Raw genomic sequence first — 21,235 nt, 5'->3', positions numbered from 1 at the left:
AATAAAGCCTAGTACTACTAGTAGTACTATGTAGTAGAGCTAGCAGAGGACAAGAATTATACCCCTATTGTCAAGGATGACAACGAACAGGAGGGAAGATAGAAGAAGAGTAATAGTGATCACTGTTTAAGGTGTTTAGGACAGGGAGAAGGGATAAAAGGGGGGGCAAACGAGTTGAAGAATGAAAGATACAAGTTGTAGTTGACAAATCTCAAACATTCAATGTTGGTATGTATGGATAGAGTAATAAATTCAGCATAAAAACGAGGGTATTGTAGGCATAGAAATTTAGAAAAAAAACTAGTAGAATGAGTAGGTAATAATAAGTAATGATTAGAATTAGGAAGTGAGACAGTGCTCTACCCGTCCACTATGAGTGATGTGTATGTGAATGTGTATGTATTTTACGTACCTACGTGTACAAAGACTATTAGAATGAAAAGGGGGAATTAATGGGTATGTATCAATGATGTAGGTATGTATCAAAGAACATTGATTAACAACACTTGACTTGGTTGAAGAGGAACATTGAATGGAAGAATGTGGTGGTTAGTTTTGAATACCTAATAACTATGATAAAACATCGAATGCAAATGGTGGCCGAGCTGCCGGGGAAAGTAAAAAGGGATGTCCAGATGTCGGAAGCAACACTGGGCATTGGATAGGTGCAGAAATTAGCCATGTCCACATTGATGCAGGTACATGAACGCATGTAATTTTTCACCTGCCGCTTCTACAGTGGTACCTGGCACATACATTGATGTAAGTAATATGTAGGTACATCTACATATGTATGTATGTATCATTGAGGTATGTCTATGCAGTACGTCTAAAAACACTACAACTATTTTCTAAAAACACTACACCTTCCTATTTGAGTCTAGCAATTACATGCGACACTCCACCACCTAATTTCATAACGTTTTTGTCTAACTGCATAATAGCGCCTCTAGCGCCCCCAGCTGCCCACATCAATTCAATCCAAATAACTTTTCAACCACATGTCGCACCATGATGCAACCGAATTCAATTGAAAGAGAATTCAATTACCAATTGATTGATACCAGTCTGGAACTAAGGCAATTTGTGGTCGTAAAGTTATCCAGGTAAATAAGATGGCAAGCCGGGGCCACGTGACTACCCTTAGAGCCACGCTAAGAGCCCTTAGGCCACTTAGAGCCAAACCTTATTCAACAGTTTCAATCTTGAATAACTCCCTGAAGCAATCAGCTACAAACGTGCAACCGATTTTGATTGAAAGAGAATTCAATTACTGATTGATTGATTCCGGCCGCAATTTGAGGCGATACGTGGTTGAAAAGTTATGTTGGTATTTGTCTCGAGAACAGTCACGTGGCACTCCTTAGCGTGGCACTAAGAGGTCTTAGTGTGGCTCCAAGGGTAGTCACGTGCCTCCCGGGCTGCCACCTTTTTACTTGAATAACTCAGCGACCACCCATCGCCTCAATTTGAAACCTACATCAATCAATCGGTAATTGAATGCGCTTTCAATTGAATTCGGTTGCATTGTGGTGCAATATATGATTGAAGAGTTATTTAGGTGGATGGGATGGATGGCTTGGACGGGCCCTGGCTTTTAAGATTTAGTGGACTTATGGGATATACAATACTTAATAGTAGTGCACCTAAGGGCCCGATAGCAAAAATAGGTAGTGCATATAGCAAAACTCTTATAAATTATATTAAATTATGCAGTTAGACAAAAACGTTATGAAATTAAGTGGTGGAGTGTCGCATATAATTGCTAGACTTAAATAGGAAGGTGTAGTGTTTTTAGAAAATAGTTGTAGTGTTTTTAGACGTACTGATGTCTATGTACCTAGTATCAATGATGTATGGGGTTCAGTGTTTCATCGCACCATTTTCCTATGTACTGCGTAGTATGTACCTAAGATTAGCTATTCAGGCTAGAACACATATATACATACATAGCTAGCTGCAAAAATGTTGTGATTGAGCTTGGACTAGAGCCAGAAATGACTTGAGCTGACCTTATCAATGAGACTAATCTACATACGTGTATGAATCGATGAGTTGGTCCAGTCCTGAGAAGTTAGAACAACATTGAAAGTTGAGACTTTGGAATATACTACATAGAATGTATGTGTACATATTGATACATTAATAGCACTAGTTATGTAATACAGACTACATGCAAACTTCAAACATTCAATGAATTTTGTTTAAATAAAAAACTCGAAGAGAGTTTGATGATATCCATGTATTGATCGGCCTACAACAAATATCTGCAAAGTCTGTAATAGGCGGAAAGACGCTAATCTTGTACTACTACCACCCTCGCTTTAGTTGATTAGGTGGAACCCCCGCACTGTAGCACGACATAAATCTTCAAGCTCCAACAGAACTCGACCAATCCGCGGTTGGAATTGATCTCTTAGGGTAAATGAGTATATCAGTGATGGGGTTTACACAGTACTAGGTACGCTATAGTTAACATCCATACCTTTTACATCCAGCTGCATAAGGTAAAAAAGATCTTTAAGGGGGACCAACCAGCATCAGCCCCTTACGTGGATCAGTATTGCTATTTAACATTACCTATGTATGTATATTTTCCAATGCCAGTAGTTACTAGTTATACCTACACATATATGCGATGTCTTTCATCAATGCTGTTCACCACGTGGAACGATACAAGTTCTTGATCTACATGCATACCTGCTATCATAATACTATGGATAGATACCTACTAGGTTTATCTTAGGGATGCTGGGAAACACGCAATATGGGAATGTCAACCCGACCTAGGCCCTAGGGTTACGTACTTTGGTACCGAAGATACCGTGGACCTTATTTATGTAGAAATCGGAATTTCACGTGTTCTGTCTATCGACCTGCCTAAATATTGCCGCGACTCGGAGTATGTCATCTTGTCTTTAATATCCAATGTTGTTTGTTTTTGAGTACGGACATGGTGGATATATGTAGGGAGGTATGCATCCATCTCGATAGATGAGATGTCTCTCATCTTATATTCAGATGGCCGAAAACTCTCGTATACACCTCCCTCTGTATATATCGGCAAGTCGTTACAAATCCCCAACATTCAAGACAAAAGACCTCCATATACCAAGCCTCAAAGCTCACCCAAAAGAGAAAGAAGAATAAAAAAAAGAAAGCCCCAAAACTTTATTAATCGGCTTGAGCAACCTACACCTCGAGGCAACGACCCCCCTCCCCCCTCTAAGGTTCCCTCTCAGTCCTTGACCCCGTCCGTACTACAACATTTTGTACAACCGCCGGAACCCTCTCCTGCATGCAAGCAAGCAGGCAAGCAAGCAAAGGCAGCACACCATGCACGACCGGCACATACATAGATTGTAACCCTTCCATGTGCTCAGAAACTCCGGTATGTATGTAGGCAGAATCCCGAAGAGGTATGTGATATGTGATATGTAGGGCGTTCAATGCTTTAACAAAATACCCTACGTATGTACGATCCGATATACATCTACATACCTAATGTAGCCCATATAACAGCATCGAAGACAAATTAAGTACCTGGCCCAATGCCAGTTTACACATCCCCCAGCATCTGCAACATCCATCAACAGTTAACTACTTCGTATACCAAGAGCGCAAAGACTCGGCTTCCAAGTTCCTGGACAGATAAGCAGATTCCCAAGAACGGCGATCAACCTATGTGACACGTCCATATAGGTAGGCATACATACAACATTCTGCGAGGTTTCTAACGCTTTGACCTACTTTCTACACTTATGTACTTACTTACACACATACTTCCCCTTTCCCCTCCTCTCCTCCCCTCCCCCACGTACATACATATATGTACATTTTCTTGATTCATCAACGCGCGCGCATTCGTCGACTATGTACAGTAGGGTACCTACATATGTGCGTGTTTCGTTTGTTCTACCATGGCATAGCACATCTACATATGTAGGTCCGAGCGCGTGTCCAATCGAGTGACACATTGGGGGCGGGATGGGCAAGGATTTGAAAATCTCACCTTGGTGAGGGGTTAAGCTTAATCGAGCATTACATATATAATAACCTGAACTACCAGAGGAAAGGGAAATGCCCAGCGACGGCAAGTATAGCCTATATAACCCCTTTACCACACATCGAGGTTACATGGTTTAAATAGGGACGCAAGAGGTTAGTTAGTCAGATGTTGATTGATTATCCTTCAATATCTAACCTAGTAGTAATGAACCAGAGCGGCTGGTATTTGACGTCAAAGAACCCCCTAGCCCTCCCCCCTTTTTAGGATCCTTACTCTTCCACGATACTCCCCCTCAGGGAGCGATGTCAGAACCTCCGGCTTCACATGATCACAGTTCCATTGTGTATCGAAGCTGGCTAGCCCAGTAACGTACACTTTTTTAAAAAAAAAATCGGTCCAGACCAGACTAGACCTTCAATCGTCATTCCCAGCGTGTTCGCCAGTTCATCTTTCGTCTTTCAGAGACACTGGGTAGGTAGTTGGAGTCCGCTCACTCCACATATTGCCTCCACCAATAGACAGCCAATGGAGAGGTGAAACGAGATTACCGAACCAGTCAACTTCCATAGACCATCGTTTCGATCATAGTATCTTTATTGCCACCCGTTAGTCGGGCTCGGCCATTCAATATGCCATATCAGATAGCGCGGAGCAGAACAACAGGCTGCCACCCCAAAAATAAACGAAACAACGATACACGTGTACAACCGTTGATGGAAAAGGGTACGCAGGCAAGAAAAAAGAAAAGGAGGTACCCTGGTTGCACGATCAAGATGGGTATCAAGATTCCGGTGACTTGGTGGTTTTCGGGGAGGTTTCTTCTGTGGTGACAGGGCCTCCTGGGTTGGGTAAGGCGTCTGTAATGACCTCTGGCGCATCGCTTTCTTCCAATGATGATGGCTCTTCCTCGACTGGCCCTTCAATGATGGTTGGCTTGAAGGTGGTGGTATCGCCATCATCGATAGGTATAGGGTCATGGCCGCGACCGCTGTTGCTGGCTGATATGCCGACAGCCGGGGTGTCACCCTCAGCGATCTTCTGCTTGGTAGAGTTCACAATTTTGTCAGCTTCGCTAACTTTACCACCTGCAGCAACGGCATCTCCCTCCACGCCGATAGGGTTGTCCTTGTTGTTTTGGTGCTCTAGGAGGGCAACCTTGTCAAACCGCACAATCATGCAAGAAAGGTTATCTGTGCTAAATCGAGCCAAAGCATGGTCGACAAGCTTCTTGGAAGCAACTACGGGGTCTTGCTCATCACGAACGAGATCGACTGCATCTTGGTCATTGCAAACATCCCAAAGCTAGGTATGAGTTAGTAAATATATAAAACAAATCGGTAAAATCAGTGAAGAACATAACACTTACTCCGTCGCAAGCAATAATGATAAATTCGTCCGCATCCGGTTGGATAATCGTCTCTGTGGTATACGGACGTCCCGTCACAAGATCTTTCATATATGTATCCCCAAGAGCTCGCGTGACAGCTAGCACACCATTGACGCGGTTGTTCAGGATTAAGCCTCCAGCATTAGCAATACGCTTCCCTTCGTTCTCATCACTGCCCTTGTGATCGTAGGAGAGACGTAGTGCCTTTCCGGCTCGACATAGGATGATGCGAGCATCACCCACATTTGCAGTATAAAGGACACGCTGGCGCACTGCAGCACCTTTTAGTCTTGCATGGGCAGCTTCGGGAATCGCGTTGTTGGATCCTTCGTGCTCAGACTTGCCGTCTTTAGATTTATGTGCGTCTGTCGCTTTTGACGCGGCAGCGGCAGCAGGGGCGATGGCCTGAGAACCTGTCGCCGAGTTTGAACTCGGAACCCTATCTTCCCAACGCAAGACGGCAACCGCTGCGGTACAACCACTGTTCTTAAGAGGCAGCTTTTCCAGCTGAGCATCAACGCTGGTGAAAGTTTGATCGAGAAGTTCAGGGATGGGAACGTTAGGGTTTCTTCGTATGGTGTCTTCCAGAATAAGATGCAGCTTCTTGCCACACCAGTCCGCAGCAAAGGTACCGGCATGGCCGTCAAATATTGCAAAGTAGCCATTGTCAGTCTCGATCACATCGTATGGGGTCGATCCGGATGGAGTATCGCAGTCCTCTGACGTAGACTTCTGAGACTTGAGGCTCTTATTGCCCGAGTCCGTGGCAAGAAGAGGTGCCGGTGTGTGCAGGAAATTGTAGAGGAATGCATGCGTGTCTTCCATAGTGCGGCGGCATTTTTTGTTCCTGTCTTCCCAGACACCAACACGGAAGGTCGATCGCGGCCCGGGGATGGAATCACCGGCCGAATTGTTGTGCTGCCCTTGAGGCACGGCTAGCGACTGGTCTTGTTTGCCCAATTTTTGTAGAGGAGTTTGGGTGTTGACGTCGTTATTCGCTCTACCAACTTGACCAAAATTCAAAGAATTCTTGGCACTGGCTATAAGACTGCTAGCTTTACTTCCAACACCGGAACTTCTGCGCTTCTTCTCGGCACTACCTGTGTCAGGATTCTGTCTTCCGGGGGGACTGCCATTTCCGCTACGCTTCTCTCCACTGGCAGCCCGATCGGGCGATTTTGTAGGTGTACTACCCGAAGGAGAGTCTCGGGTCGGGTCTGGCGATGGAGATTTCTTATCTGATTTTCCTGATTCCATGACAGCATGATCGGATTTCGCAGCAGCGGAATTAGATCCGCCACCAAACATCCTATTGAGCAGACCTCCCTGGGAAGAGAGACTGCGACGCTTGCTTCCTGCCAGGATTTCGAAGGTTGAAGCTTTCGGTAGGGGAAAGGATGATATGTTACGGAAGTATGAAGAATATGCGCCAAAGTCGTTAACCGGTGCGGAGTAAAGATGCAGATCCCCCTTACTGGGTTGTGTGGGTAGGGCGTTGGGAGATGCAATGGGTGAGATAGCGTGCGTGGAGGAAAAGCGTCAAAGAAGTTGGCAATCCAGTTGTTCAAGATTTGAAGTACAGAGCTGTCGTCATATACGGAATGCTGGCTGAACTAGTTGAACGAGGGTCTTGTGACGGGTCGAGGCGCTAAGAGTGACTAAGTTCTTGTAAGTTAGGCACTTTTGGACAGAATAGACACATACATGCACGTGTAGGGTGCAGTATAGTGTGCAGTATAGTGCGTTGTTGTATGCGGATGAGTATCGAATAATATGTTTCTTGGGGTTGGGGGGTACAAAGGGTTTAGCCGTATAGAATCAATGAAAGAGGAAAGTCGCAGGGCAATCAGGACTGCCGGTCGAGGGCAAATGAAACTAGACAAAACGCAACGATAGATAGGATGGGATGGAGGGACGGAGGGACGAGAAGGAAGGCCATAGGACAATGGGAAATGATTGGGCGTCTGTAAACAAGTTGGAGCCACACAATAACGTTAGGTAATGATGGATCGCAAGGTGGTGCAGGTAAGGGAATAATTTGAAGGGAATATGTACATCTATATGTACAATACACTAACTACATGGCAGCATACATAATGTTTGAACGTTCAATGTTAGGGTAGGATGATGCAGGTCTGCTGTTCTGCTCTGCTGTTGCTTGGGACATTTCGAGGATTTCGAGGATTTCGAGGATTTCGAGGATTTCGAGGATTTCGAGGATTTGGATAGATGAGAACAAATTAAAGACTTACCAGTCAACCAATGTAGGTATTTACTAGGTACATTCACGCCAAGAAGCAATGCGAGATCAGCATTTACAACCTAGCATCAGAAGGTTGCAAATGTTGTCGCGAACTTGATGGTCTGTGATGTTTGCAAAGGTTAGGAGTGGCTAATGAATCGTGGGGTGTGATGCAACGGAAAATGTGAAGGAGGGGACAGCTGTATGTAGTATGTAGGTTGGAGGTATATTGGGTGTATGCCCAGGTCAATGGTGTATGGATTTAAGTGCTAAACACGATAGGTACCTTACGTACCTAGGTAGACATGAATGCGTTGACCAGTGCGATTAAAGCTAGATTACTTATGTAGGTAAGATTGGTGCATGTGGGGGAGGGGTGCAAGGTTATGTACAATACATTTGTTGGTATCAATATTTTATTATGACGGTACCGCAACCATAAAAGGTCGGCGCTTCGGTGCTAATAATAGGACCCTGAATACCTACATAGTATGTACACTACAGTGACTACACAGCACTGATGCCTACCTCGGTAGGTATTGTACCTACTATATACACATGTGCATAGTGTATTAGGTAGGATCTAGTAGGTATGCATGACATATTGGATTGGTATCAATACTCTTTCAAGTCATCCAAATAGAACAGAAATGCATCACCAAGTCTTTCATTTGATTATGTGATATGTGATAATACAATGTATACATAGCTCAATGTACCCAACGATGAACATTTCCAGTCAACGTTGAAGTTCCAAATGTTTAAGGCTAAAATATGGGGCTGCATGGTTCAAGTTGCTAAAATCTCAAGATGACGATGTTTCTTCGCTTAATATTAGATACCTACCTAAAGGTACATACCTACGTATGTATGTAATTCTCTCTACTACCTACCTAGTAGTTAGTACTATGTAGGTATCGTCCTCTTGTCTGCTATCATAGAATCATCACATCCACTTCAATGTTCTTTTAAGATGACATCAAATTAGGTGGGTTCTCAGAAGCACATACTATCGATTTACTATTCACCTTATTCTCCAGCCACCTTCATAAGCTGTATATGTATTACAAAAGATCCGTTGTTTTTGCCCGGTATTGATCATGTCAGAATCTTTTGGCCCAGCGTTCACAGATCGGGAACAACCGCTTCTTAGCTTCGGTTTGCCTTTCGCCGAGTCAATTCTAAAGCACGTGGGTGACTTCTTCCATGCCTCGAGAATTTATGTTATATGTTCTGGGTCCCTTGCCAAAAACACATCATGTCTAGAAGAACTCAAGGCGAAGCTTGGAGATAGAGTTGTTGGCGTTAGGATTGGCATGAAACCGCATTCTCTCTGGTCCGAGATCCTCGAAATCGTGGCAGATGCGAGGAAGTGCAGTGTGGACTTAATCGTCACACTAGGCGGGGGGAGTCTTACAGATGCGGCCAAGATAGTTTCTTTTGTAGGTTCATATCCCGCAAGCCACTCATGCCGTCAATAAGGGTAAGGCCATAGGTGCTCAATGATATGTACTACCTAGGCATTGGCGAACGACGTCTCAACGCATTCAGAGTTAGACACTCTCTGCCCAACAAGCCCACGGAAGCGTTATGAAATCAAGTCGTCGGAAGTACCCGTTGTTTGTATCCCCACGTCACTCTCGGGCGGCGAATACTCGGCCTTTGCAGGAGCAACAAACGACGAGACGGGACAGAAGTACTCTTTTTCAGGAGCTATGCGGGGTCCCGCATTGGTCATCCTCGACCCGAAGCTTACTACGACGACCCCAGCTAGAGTCTGGCTGAGTACCGGCATCAAGGCCGTCGATCATTGTATCGAGACTCTTTGTTCCTTGCAGAGCGATGATGCAGCGGACCAAGATGCCAGGCATGGATTAGCGAATCTCATACCGGGTTTGATAAGCAGCAAGCAAAATCCCCAAGATCTCGAAGCGCGGTTAAAGTGCCAACTTGGCGCCAGAGATGCTATGAGCGCCTGTACCCGGGGTGTACCACTTGGGGCAAGCCGTATGTATCCTTCTTATGCCTCTGATATCCTTTCCATCGCCCCTAAGACGTGTTTGCTTGGGATGTCTACTCAAAAGCACCTTTGTGAATCTGAGTACCATCTACCTTAAATGATACCTAACCCATGTATAATGATGATTACTAAATTCGATAATGCAGACGGTATTGGCCATCAACTGGGCCCTGCTGGCGTAAGCCACGGCGAAACGAGCTGCATCCTAAACCCTGCTGTATGCAAGTACAATTATAAAAGGGGGGCTAATGTTGCCCGGCAAGACGCTGTCATAAAAGCTCTATGGGAAGATTCCAAGGCGCAAGAAATCTTCAGCCAAAGACAACTGGAAAGGGACACAGCCGATCTTGGGGATCTAATGGATGCCATTATCCGTTCGCTGGAATTACCGAGGACGTTGCAGGAGTTTGGTATTGGGGAGGGTAAACTTGGAAACATTGCCGAGCATAGTTTACGGGATCGGTGGGTTCAAAGCAACCCAGCTCCTTTAGATAAAGAGGGCGTACTCGAGATACTTAGAATGGTGCTCGAGTGAGCTATGTTCGAAATCTGTATTATGCTGCATGGGACGGGACGACCCCGATAAAGCAAACCAATAAAAGTTTCCATGCTCCATGCTTTCAAAAAAAAAACGCGTGTCTCGTATCAAATTCATTCTCAATAAACCCCCCTTTTTGATAAGCATAATTATGCTTTCATGTCTACTTTCTCAGACTATCAAGTCGGGCTTGAAGATCGTCGTCCCCGGGGTCTCCGCCCCCGCCACCACTTGGGGCACCGATGGCTTGGGCGACGCGAGCATCTGGAACTTTCTCGGATTGCAAACCGGTCGGGGTCTCCCCAAACTATGCTGCTGTTAGAAGATCGGTTTTCTGGAATAGTTGGCAATGATACACTTACGGATTGGTTGAGATCAACACCAATCTCCTCCAAGACCTGCTCTACGACTTCATCGCCCTCTTCTTCTATGCCTACATCCATGGCATCGTCGATGGCGTCATCCATCATTTCCTGTCTTTCGTCCATGACTGCGGTTTCTCGTTCGAATTCCATGGCGATACGTTGTAATGCGGGGAGGTTCATAGATCGGTTCATGCTTCCGAGAGCCACCGTAGCCCCTTTCATGGCTTGCATCATCTGTTCGTTCGTTCGATGGGTCTAATGCGAGTTCGTTAATTTGTTGCTCTTGATGAGCGAATGGGAAAGACTAACCTGAAGTCGTAAGGATATCTTTTGCAGTTGGCTCCTCATTCCATAGAACTTCTCGACGTATCTGTAAGAGTTGCCAGTGATCAGCCAAGTGCTACTGGGTGTATAAGGCCATAAGGAGGATTGTTACCTTCTCGTGCGCACAAGATCCTTTGCTTGAATCTTGGCGGCTCCCATCTGCCCCTTCTGGGCACTCTGCTTGATCTGGCCCACGAGGGTCTTCTCTTGTTTCTCCAACTTGACTCTCACTTGGTCTAGTTCCCGAATGGCCTTGTCGATCATGCGTTGGTTTTTGCGTAGACGCTCCGCGGGCGTCATGCGCTTGCCGAAGGCATATTCTAGCAACTAGGCGTAGATAAGTTAGCTTTCTAGTTCCTCGTAGATTTAAAGCACAAGTTGCGAAATGGGAATGCTCTTGTGGCTTACATTCATGACAACGGGAATAGGAGTAATTTGCACAAGGCAATTAGAACAGGTGTCTAGGTACGGAGAGGGGTTGTTTCCGATGTGTTCGTGGGTTGAACGTAAGTGCTAGTATTGGGGAGCCTTGGGGATATGGGTCTTGCTTGGTTTCTGGTTGGGTTTTTCGATTTGATTTTATGTCTTGCGCAATATGCAAAGATGAATAGGTATATGTAACAAATGTAACCTAGATTGTGACGAAGACTTGATGAAAGATAGCAGTGTGTATGTATGTATGTCTGGTACATAGTATTGACTGGAGTATGTAGAAGAGATACGAAGGTACAGTACTGCGTAGGTTACTAAAAGTCAACGGTACGATACGAGACCCTGGACATGAACGTAATCCGTAAGTTACGTAACCACCTTAGGCAGGGGTCAGGCGGGGGCACTGACTTTGGGTACTTACTTACATAATAAATGGGCCGACAGATGTCTTGTACGATTGTAAAATTGTAAAGCGCGCAACCAATCAAATCGAGTCGTCTCATTTCCTCCATACCGTAATTTCGCCTCATTATTCAAGTCACACACACACTTCGCACTTTCAAACTTTACACCTTGCAAACATCACGCACATCACGGGTGATGTCGATCAGCGCAAATTTTCGATTTACCAACTACCTTCTTACAGCCTATTAACCTACAACATACCAACTTGAAGCCTGGCCGCTTATACCGAAGCTCCGAATAACCAACATCCGACCCCGGTAATGCCCGCAAACCGCGAGTCGGAGATTTCATCATGAGCCAAGATTACTTCAACAACAAGGGCAAATCGTCCAACCGACGAAACCGGAACCGAAACCAGAGTCAAAATCAGAACCAAACCCATGACCTTAATCAAGAACATGTAGAGTCTCCCTCTGCTTCCAACAGGCCTGGTTACATGACTGTCGGCAACGGTTCCTCTTCTCAACATGCCGCCCGACTCCAATCACTCATCGACAATGACTCCGGTTACGGTGGAAGTATCGCAGGAGATGATGTCCTTTCCTCACGACGACCCGTTGGTTCTCCCCGCACCGATCTCTTGTCCGGAGACATGCCGCTACAGCATCATTCTGCCAACGGCTCAGATACCAATCATCGAAACCAAGCAGCTGCGGTTCATCAGTTATGGTACAACCAGCATCGAGCTGCTTTGAATCGATCCATCACCAGAGTTGTTGAGCTTCTCAAAACCCTACAGGAGATGAACATTACCTGGCCAGCGCATTATCCATCAGTACAGCGAACAGAAGCATTCTTACCCGATGGTTCCTCATCGCGCCCAGCATTACAGCATGCCTTCTCTATGAATGGAGACCCATCGCCCCACCACACACGACCATTGCGACGATCAATGACGACCGTCGAGGATCACGAAGCCGCAGGATCTAGCCAGGATGCCGAAACTAAAAGCGTGACTGATATGCCCAGACTAGTCTCTCCGCAGATTGCACAGCAGTTTTCCGTCTTGAAACTGGACCTCAAGCTAGGTGCTTTGCATCAAATTGAACTTGTCCATTCTCTCGAGAAGAGTTCGATCGCGGCGCTACTTGATGGGAAGATTAGTTCTAGCATCAATCACCTTCTTTTACTACGCGAGAGGATCGAGGATACATCCAGCAAGGTCTTGGTGACTGGAGATCTTAACGCCGGAAAATCGACATTTTGCAACGCATTGCTACGCCGAAAAGTCCTGCCAGAAGACCAGCAGCCTTGCACGAGCATCTTCTGCGAGGTATTAGATGCGAGAGACAATGCCGGCATCGAGGAGGTGCATGCGGTCCATTTGGATGCAATCTATAACCGACACGACGAATCGACCTACGATGTATTCTCCCTAAGCGAGTTAGAGAATATTGTTATCGACAACGAAACATATATGCAATGCAAGGTATACATCAAGGATGTGCGAACTATTGACGAGTCCTTGCTCAACAACGGCGTGGTGGATATTGCCTTGATCGATGCCCCAGGACTGAACTCCGATACAACAAAGACGACTGCCGTCTTTGCGCGGCAGGAGGAGATCGACGTGGTCGTATTTGTTGTCTCTGCTGCCAACCACTTCACTCAGTCAGCAAAAGAATTCATCTGGGCTGCTGCATCCGAGAAGGCGTACATCTTCATGGTTGTGAATGGTTATGATTTGATCAGAGATAAGGAACGATGCCAAAAGATGATATTGGATCAGGTATATGGCCTAAGCCCTCACACGTTCAAGGACTCGTCAGAACTTGTGCATTTTGTATCCAGCAACGCCATTCCAACAGTATCATCACCCCCTGGTGGTCCGGATGGCGGAGGTAGCGGTAGCTCGAGTGGAGGGGGAGGTGACCCCAGCGATGACCCCAAAGGAAAGGGTAAAGAGAAGGAGAAGGTCCAGGACTTTGAGAAGTTGGAACAGTCACTTCGACGATTCGTCTTGGAAAAACGTGCACGATCAAAGCTTGCACCAGCTAAAACATATCTCCTCAACATCCTCAACGATGTTAACGTACTCGCCACAGTCAATGCTGAAGTTGCTCAGTCAGAACTAGACCGAGTGACGCAAGAGTTGGAAGAGATTGAGCCTCAGCTCGAATCTTCTCTCAAGGCAAAGGCCTCCGTGGGCGACGAAATAGACCAAACTATTGAGGAGACGTGTAAGGAAGTATACGACCACACTCGCGACGCCCTCCGCTCGGCAATTACACAATCTGGTGAGGGCAACCTTGGTGTACCTTACCCAGGTCTGTTCTATGCTTTTGACTACGCCGAAGAGCTGAAGGAAGCGATGTTATCGCACATAGCAGAGTCGGTCTCTTCCTGCGAGGACTATGCCCGAACGAGGACTGTCGGTGGTGTGAACGTTATCAAGCAACTTGGCATTATGCACCTCGGCAACGAGTATCACGCCGTTAACTTCCGCCCAGACGTCATGTTCCGCAGAAGGCGTGATGTGCTCGCTAAACAGATTGATGTCACCACAGAGCTATCGGATTTTGTCGACTGGTCTACACTCATGCAACGCCAGGAGAAGGTTGCGGGCACTGGTATGGCGCTCACCGTTGCTACTGCTCTCGGTGGACGTCTCATTGGTGGCATGGGTTGGATGGATCACACGGTGACTGCATTGAAAATTGTTGGCAATGACAATCTTCGAAAATTGATTATCCCCGGTGTAGTTCTAGCAGGTATGTCAAATCGTAAATTCTTAGTACTAAGTCAGAAGCTAACTCTCATTACCTATAGTTGTCTCCGCTGCAGCTTACGTTGTCCAGCAAATTCCACACTCACTACCTAATCGTTTATCCGAAAAGATCTCAACGCAGCTAGAGTCTATCGACTATGTTCATTCGAACAGCACACGTGTCTCAGCTTCCGTACGCAAGGTTCTTCGTTATCCTGCCGAAACCCTCCAAGTCGGTTTGAACCGTTCGGCAGACCAGCTCGGCACGCGAAGAGAGGAAACCCTCAAGGTCCGCACCGAAAGCGAGGTGGCACTAAAGTACTTTGGCAACCTCGTGCGCGAGAGCGGTCATCAACTCAGTCTAGTTGAAGACATTGACCTTGATGCGCATCCACAGGCCACGGTCGGCATGAACATTGCCTAAAAGAAAAAGAGAAAAAAAGAAAAAAAATCCATACGCGTAAGGCATGGGGTGGCGTTTTGGGAAGCACGCTTGACATTCCTGCATACCACCTACTTATTTTCTATGTCCAACCAATTCCGCTTCATTCCTTTTGATGTTCTGATGGATGATGACCAATTAAAAAAGAGTGTGACGTAGAATGGCAAATGGCTCCAGGGAGGGGAAAGGGGGGATGATAGGGGGCGTCTAGATGCAATTGATGGCTATATGAATACAAGAGCTCTACTCTCCTATTCTTCCTCGGGCCGTTTCTTAACTACCTAACTAACGTCCCTTCGTTGATTCAAAGTGTAGGTATGCAGCTTTGTTTATTTTAATCCTGATGCTAGGTAAATCACACCGAGAAGGTCTTATTACGAGTTGAGATGAGATATTGACGGTGATATTAATATTGTTATTTCTCGTAATGGTCGCTTCTAGTATTGCTAATGCAGGGAGTATCATCAGTCTTTACCCTAAAATACAACTCGCTAACTGCCTCCTTTATAATTATGTGAAAACACTGTTCGACCAAAGATTCCAGAACAGCTTTAACCCTTCCCCCCCCCCCCCCCAACCCTCTTTTTTTTTCTCCTTTTTTCTTATCTAAAACGTAACATCAGGCCTCTCCTCAAACCACCTCCTCACGCTCCCCGGCTCATGATAGTACACGGGGCCCGAGAGGCGCCAGTTCTCGACGCCCGCGAGGCTGCGCCCGTGCGCCTGCGCCCTCCACACGAGGTCCGTCGGCGAGCCCTCGGGCCCGAGGTCCTGCCACGACTGTATGCGCAGGAAGTGCGGCGACCCTACAAAGGAGTAGTCCGCGAAGCGCTGCACGGAGAAGTCCGTCGCGCACCGCGGGCACGCGCCCCTGTGCTCCTCCGCCTGCGGCCACTGGCCTAGCTCGCGCTGTTTCTTCTCTTGCAGGGGGAGGGTGTCTTCGCAGGGGGAGGGGGTGGACAGCGAGGCTTCGACGGCGAGGGAGAAGACTTCGCATGCGTCGTGCGCGAAGGGGGAGGCCCGGAACCAGGGCGCGGCGCTGTGGTGGTTCATCTCGAGGTGCGGGCAGATCATGTGGTGGCGCAGTTGGGAGAGCGGCAGCGGGCCGCGGTCGCGGATGTGGTAGCGCCAGCTGGCGTGGACGAGGTAGCGGAGGCTGTTGTTGGTGTTATTGGTGTTGCTGTTGTCGTCATCATCAGCGCCGCCCACGGCGACGATCTTCGACTCCGACATGTAGTGCGTTCCGCAGATGCCCGTGTTGTCGACTTGGATGTCGCTGTGGGGCGCCATCAGGTGGCCGAGGTAGTCGCGGTACTCGGGCAGGCGCAGGCGCGTGTACTTGAGCGCGAGCTGCACGTGGCGGTGGTGCCTGCGCATGGGGCGGCAGCTCCGCCGCGGCGTCGTCGCCCACACCGTCGGGTTGCTGGTCAGCGCGCTGACGGCCCACCCCCGCGGGCAGTAGAACGTGTCCCAGCTCGCCGACGGCCAGTCCTTCTCGCACGTCCGGTGCAGCTCCATGCACCCCTCGCACAGCCACCGCTTCGGCAACCCCCGCACCCGCGTCGCCAGGTACGCGAAGTACTGGTCGCGCGGGAGGCGGGAGGCGTTTGCGTCGGGTCCCAGGGCGGCCCGCACGCCGCGGCTCGTCTGCGCGAAGAGCGCCACGTCGACGGGCGTGAGGTGGCTTGCGATCTGGGCGATCACGTTGGGCGGCAGCTTCAGGGCAACGGGAAGCTCCGGGTCCGGCTCTTCGCCGTAGATGCCCTTCCACCACAGCGCGAAGTCGTCGTGCATCTGGAGCACTCGTCTCCTGGTCAGTGCCATGTTTAGGGCGAGATGTCGTAGGCTGGGGAAGTAGAGAATCCCGAGGTACAATATGATGATAGCTATAGAGATGTCCATGCGAGGATACTCTGTAACCATAGATATATCCATGGGTGCAGATGCTTGGTGTTGCTTCTGTCTAGAAAGAAACCTCTGTCAAGAAAGAAATTTGTTCTGAATCTACGCTCGTCTCTTGGGTCGAGAAGGGTTTGATGAGTGTCATAGTTGCCATGGTTGGCCATGGTTGCTATGGTAGCGTCTACATCAGAGTTTAGCAATGTCCTCGTGTACCTGAGAGGCATCATAGTTGGAATAGGGCTTATGGAAAGGGGGTTTGTTTACTCATATTCTAGCCTTCGTCGCACACTATCGCTGCCTACTATTGCTAACATCATCACGGTAACTAGCTAGATATCAGAGCTGAAGTATGTATTTAAGGTGTTTCTAAGGAATTCTAGCTCTACAAGCTATGTTTTCTATTCCGAGGTTAGCATCAATCCAATCTTCGTCTTCTCAGCCCATATTAGGTTGCTCTATATTCTCTTGTACACGGCATTACACAGTCTAGTGCAGGTTTTAGATTAGAAGCTACCCTTATTTTCCTCACGAGACTATAACTAGAAGGTTCTGGCTTTCTGATTTAGGGTTGGCACGGCATGTCTAGTCTGACTGCCTTGAAAGACAGATGCTGAGAAGAGGTTGCTGTTGCTGAGCCACATTATCAAAACTGCGTTCAGACCGGTCTCTGTATCTACCTAGTATGGTACTAGGAACTTTCTACTACCGAATGATTTCACGCCACGATTACCAGCTGCTACATACAATCAATACCTATGTATATGTAATGTACGTCGTGTGGTCATGATAGCGTACATATGTATCTCTCTGTCCTTTTCAGAGCGGAGTCATGGTTCCCAAGTCTCTTCTTTTTGGTTCAGTGTTTCTTACCTACATGTATTGTTGGGAGTTCGAAACGAGTCCTACATATTCATACATCCATGAATGTCTTTACTAATCACTACCTGGGATAAGTGTTGATCGTGTGAATATTCTGATACCTACCTAGGGTACATCATACCTAGGCATGTAATGGCTTTTTGAATTCAACTCTTGGCCTCACACTTTCTTGATGAGGTAGTTGCCGGTACTTATGCATATGCCTGACCTAGGTAGTAGGTACAAACAGGCTAGGTACTTGAGGTCTTTGATTGTTACGATTGTTACGATTGTTACGATTGTTGCCAGGCATATCTGCTTACATGGCCGAATATGTATTAGTTTTAAAGTGCCGGTCTAGTACTATTCAAGACGTAGTTATACTGATTGGTCGTATGTTTGAATGCTACTGGAAGACCCGGGCCGGGCCGCCCCTAGCCAACTTTAAACTCGGCCCGCGTCTTTTCCTTCTTTTCCTTCTTTTTTTTCTTCCTTTTTTTTTCTTCTTCTTATGTCACATTGTCACATCACATATGTATATACTGGGATAGGTATCTTAGAATCCTGCAAAGGAGAAGAAGAGGAAGGGAACTTTTTTGCCAATAGTAGCGGTGACGATAAACCCCATAGTTTTAGTTGTCAAGGTTATGTATATGTATGTGTGTGTGTATGTGTGTGTGTGTTTCTTGGTCCTTACCTACATGTCGGTAACAGCTAGGCACATATGTGTGATATGTCATATTCTGGTCAGTCCCGCGGGTCCAGGGGGCTTTGATCCGTTGAAACTATTGACTCGGTTGTACGGAAGAGAACCGTGTGAATCTGATACTTGTAGTATGGCGAAATGCTGAGATGTATCACCAGCATTTGGCTACGGTGAAGGAGGTCAATTTACGGCTGACCTTTGGGATATCAACCACGTGGAGAGGCTGAAAATGGGCATGCTTATTCTACTTGATATACAGCTATAGCTGAATAGCCTCAGAAGTTCTATACCAGTTCGACTAACTCAATATAACCATATTCGTGTGGGTGATAAGGTGTTTGTTACGTGTGCCTTATAATATCTGTTATACTTGATGCTTACTACAGTACGTAATCGACGACGAATGTTTGCATATAGCACATGTGACAGATATACGATGTGTCATAATATATTGAATTTGTTTGTTTATCAGATTATAGCCAACGCATTAGAGATCATTGCTTTCGCCACTCTCAGCAGCAACCAAGGGCTTGGAACTAACCAGTGATGGTCAACGTGGCATCTGTCTGATAGCATGATGAGTATCATTGGTTGTATAACCGTCCACCTACACCTTACAATAGCAACTAGCAAAAGACAGAGTGTTAAGAGATAATGACGGAAACCCCTTTTGTACGAGTGCTCTGAGGCTCATATGAGGTATGTTCCGATAGTATGTTAAATTTATGTTATATTATTAAGCAGTAAGAGAAGAGGACAAAACAACTTTACGACAAGTTTGTATGTACAATAGCTCTATTAGTATAATGTCTATACTAATCTAGATTCACAGAAAGATTCCAGAGATAACAAGTCTCATAAGGCATGTCTATTTAGCAAAGCCGGAAAGGTTATACTTGTAGCAAGACAAAGAGTGATAATGTCTCCAAAGTTACAAAGTTAATGTGTGTTTATTTGCTAGCTGAATTATGATAAAGATATCAGCAAAGCCCTAACCTCCTCACCAAGGTGTTCAGTAAACTCCCTTACAGCCCAGTGACACTACGCAAAAGAAAGGCGTTCATATGAGATATTAGGCATTTTGTTGAAATATATTCAATGGCACTAACTAGGTAGGTAAATGGAAGGTGTTTATTGTACCCCTATTGAAAGTTAATAGGTTGATGAGGTTGTGGGTGATGATATTAAAGTGCCCTTTGACAATATTTTCAAAACCACCTTGGACAAGGTTAAAAAAACGACCCCTGTGCCTCAAATATGGTACTGCTAGCGCATGCATTCGTGCAAATAACTCCTCTGCGCGGAGTTTATTCCGTTGGAAATGGGACAGACACGTCCTTTTTTTTTTTTCCAAAAGATTCTTGTGCCTACATGCCTACATACATACCTGACGTTGCTGCCCCCTATTCGTGATAATTAGGGCTGATTATGAGCATGGAACCAGAACCCCGGAAGGACTAGTCCTTGCACTATCAGAGCCCGTTATCTTACTTGGCGATGGCGATCTGGGTAATGCACAACCCACAGACCTATAGGGCCTTTCCCCATATAGTTGCCTTATTCGAAGCAGAAAACGAAACATCACCCAACTCGAACCATATCCTCCCTAGTTCGGAGAAGATCCTTTCCCTGCTGTGGCTCTTCCCGTCCCACTGCGCATAACATGACCGGCATCGGTAAAGGTGAAAAAAAAAATCATATTAGGAACCCCAAGTTGGGATGTGACCTCGGAGTTAGTATTTTGGCCTGTGTCAAAGAGTAATGGGTTTTGCCCCCCTCCCCTCCCCTCCCCTCTAATCCTCCCTCTCTTGGGTGGGAAAGCAAGACCTAACCTAGGAGGAGGAGTGGATAATACAGAGGAAAAAGTTCCCAGAACAAGATTGGATTTGGGGTTTCTTGGAGTCAAGACACGTCAGTGGACAGGTATCACTTACGTCAAGATTGCCGTTTCCTTACGAATATCTTGTATGGAAGGGAAACCGTAGCTAGTAGCTTTAATTCATGCGCAGACCTTTTTTCTGCATCAAGATGCTAACTTGTATAGGTCCCTGAGAAGCTGAAAAAGGGAATTTCCAAGAAACTTGGGCTGCAGTTGGACCGACTATGCATACCTAAGGTGTACGTTACGTGGAGACGAGCTGGGCCTGTCCAGCGGTTTGTGATTGAGAGTCCTTCTAGCAAGTGTGTTTGCTGAGTTCTCAATAGACGGGTCATCCCGAGAAGACCGTCTATAGATGTTAGGCATCGAAGAATCCCCCCCCCCCCCCCCCCCCTTAGAGAGACTAAGACGGTGACTTCACCGCAAAGACACCGCCGAGTAGTTAGAGCTCTCGTCCGTTTGCTACCCAACCTAGCCTACCTATGAGTAGAGGCCATTGCCCCGGACTTAGGGCAGGGAGGCATCAAAGCAAATAGTTTTAGGGCTCGCCCGCCTTCTGAAGTGTACTAGATCTGTTGGTATTTTCAGAGGTACTGGGGGTATCTTGATCTAGCCTGTGCTGTTTTGTGTTGGGCGGCCTATCGGACAAGAACGGGCCGGGCATGTTTCTGTCTCTTTGCCGTCCTCCCTTACTCCCCCATTCTTCCATGAATGCATTGTAGATTAAAAGGATTTGCTTAGCCAAAGAACTTTTGTCTCAAGTTTGTGCAAGCTGTAATGCTTAGCGCTGTGAAGTTACTGTAACTTACTTGGGACACGAGTCCATGGACGTACATAAATTAAGGAAAATGGAAGGGGGGGAAAAGTTGTATGTTGCTTACCTCGTATGGCCATCCGCAAGGGTTTGTATGTACTATGGATTTTCACAGCACACTGATCTGTGATTTGCATTAACTACA

At 46.7% G+C, this 21,235-nt stretch overlaps 5 protein-coding genes across 5 annotated transcripts; 2 read left to right on the top strand and 3 right to left on the bottom strand.

Annotated features, from left to right (window-relative positions):
- Window positions 1-4,789: 4,789 nt before the first annotated feature.
- GGS25DRAFT_518672 (PP2C-domain-containing protein) lies at window positions 4,790-6,704 on the bottom strand (the record flags this gene model as incomplete). Its single annotated transcript, XM_049263574.1, has 2 exons — window positions 4,790-5,311; window positions 5,376-6,704. 2 exons carry the CDS (start codon window positions 6,702-6,704, stop codon window positions 4,790-4,792), a joined length of 1,851 nt encoding a protein of 616 aa, XP_049120548.1.
- A 1,603-nt stretch (window positions 6,705-8,307) lies between these two features.
- On the top strand, window positions 8,308-10,274 carry GGS25DRAFT_144669 (putative Fe-containing alcohol dehydrogenase). Its single transcript, XM_049256346.1, has 3 exons — window positions 8,308-9,080; window positions 9,159-9,645; window positions 9,805-10,274. The coding sequence occupies exons 1-3, from the start codon at window positions 8,739-8,741 to the stop codon at window positions 10,191-10,193; spliced, it is 1,218 nt and encodes a 405-aa protein (XP_049120547.1). The 5' UTR covers window positions 8,308-8,738; the 3' UTR covers window positions 10,194-10,274.
- Window positions 10,275-10,276: 2 nt separating this feature from the next.
- GGS25DRAFT_144646 (Snf7-domain-containing protein) lies at window positions 10,277-11,407 on the bottom strand. Its single transcript, XM_049256345.1, has 5 exons — window positions 11,294-11,407; window positions 10,998-11,212; window positions 10,871-10,931; window positions 10,559-10,816; window positions 10,277-10,503 (listed from the first exon to the last, which is right to left on the bottom strand). Exons 1-5 carry the CDS (start codon window positions 11,297-11,299, stop codon window positions 10,360-10,362), a joined length of 684 nt encoding a protein of 227 aa, XP_049120546.1. The 5' UTR covers window positions 11,300-11,407; the 3' UTR covers window positions 10,277-10,359.
- Window positions 11,408-11,800: 393 nt separating this feature from the next.
- GGS25DRAFT_478001 (uncharacterized protein) lies at window positions 11,801-15,465 on the top strand. Its single transcript, XM_049259895.1, has 2 exons — window positions 11,801-14,493; window positions 14,552-15,465. The coding sequence occupies exons 1-2, from the start codon at window positions 12,075-12,077 to the stop codon at window positions 14,911-14,913; spliced, it is 2,781 nt and encodes a 926-aa protein (XP_049120545.1). The 5' UTR covers window positions 11,801-12,074; the 3' UTR covers window positions 14,914-15,465.
- A 72-nt stretch (window positions 15,466-15,537) lies between these two features.
- Window positions 15,538-17,414, bottom strand: GGS25DRAFT_529456 (uncharacterized protein; the record flags this gene model as incomplete). The annotated part of the gene is made up of 1 exon (XM_049265288.1): window positions 15,538-17,414. Exon 1 carries the CDS (start codon window positions 16,864-16,866, stop codon window positions 15,538-15,540), a length of 1,329 nt encoding a protein of 442 aa, XP_049120544.1. The 5' UTR covers window positions 16,867-17,414.
- Between the last annotated feature and the right edge of the window lie 3,821 nt (window positions 17,415-21,235).

The sequence above is a fragment of the Hypoxylon fragiforme genome (assembly GCF_022984875.1).
Source record: "Hypoxylon fragiforme strain CBS 206.31 chromosome Unknown GGS25scaffold_2, whole genome shotgun sequence".
NCBI classification, from domain to species: domain Eukaryota; kingdom Fungi; phylum Ascomycota; class Sordariomycetes; order Xylariales; family Hypoxylaceae; genus Hypoxylon; species Hypoxylon fragiforme.
The sequence above is the reverse complement of the archived record's forward strand: the minus strand, read 5'-3'. Positions and strand labels throughout refer to the sequence as shown.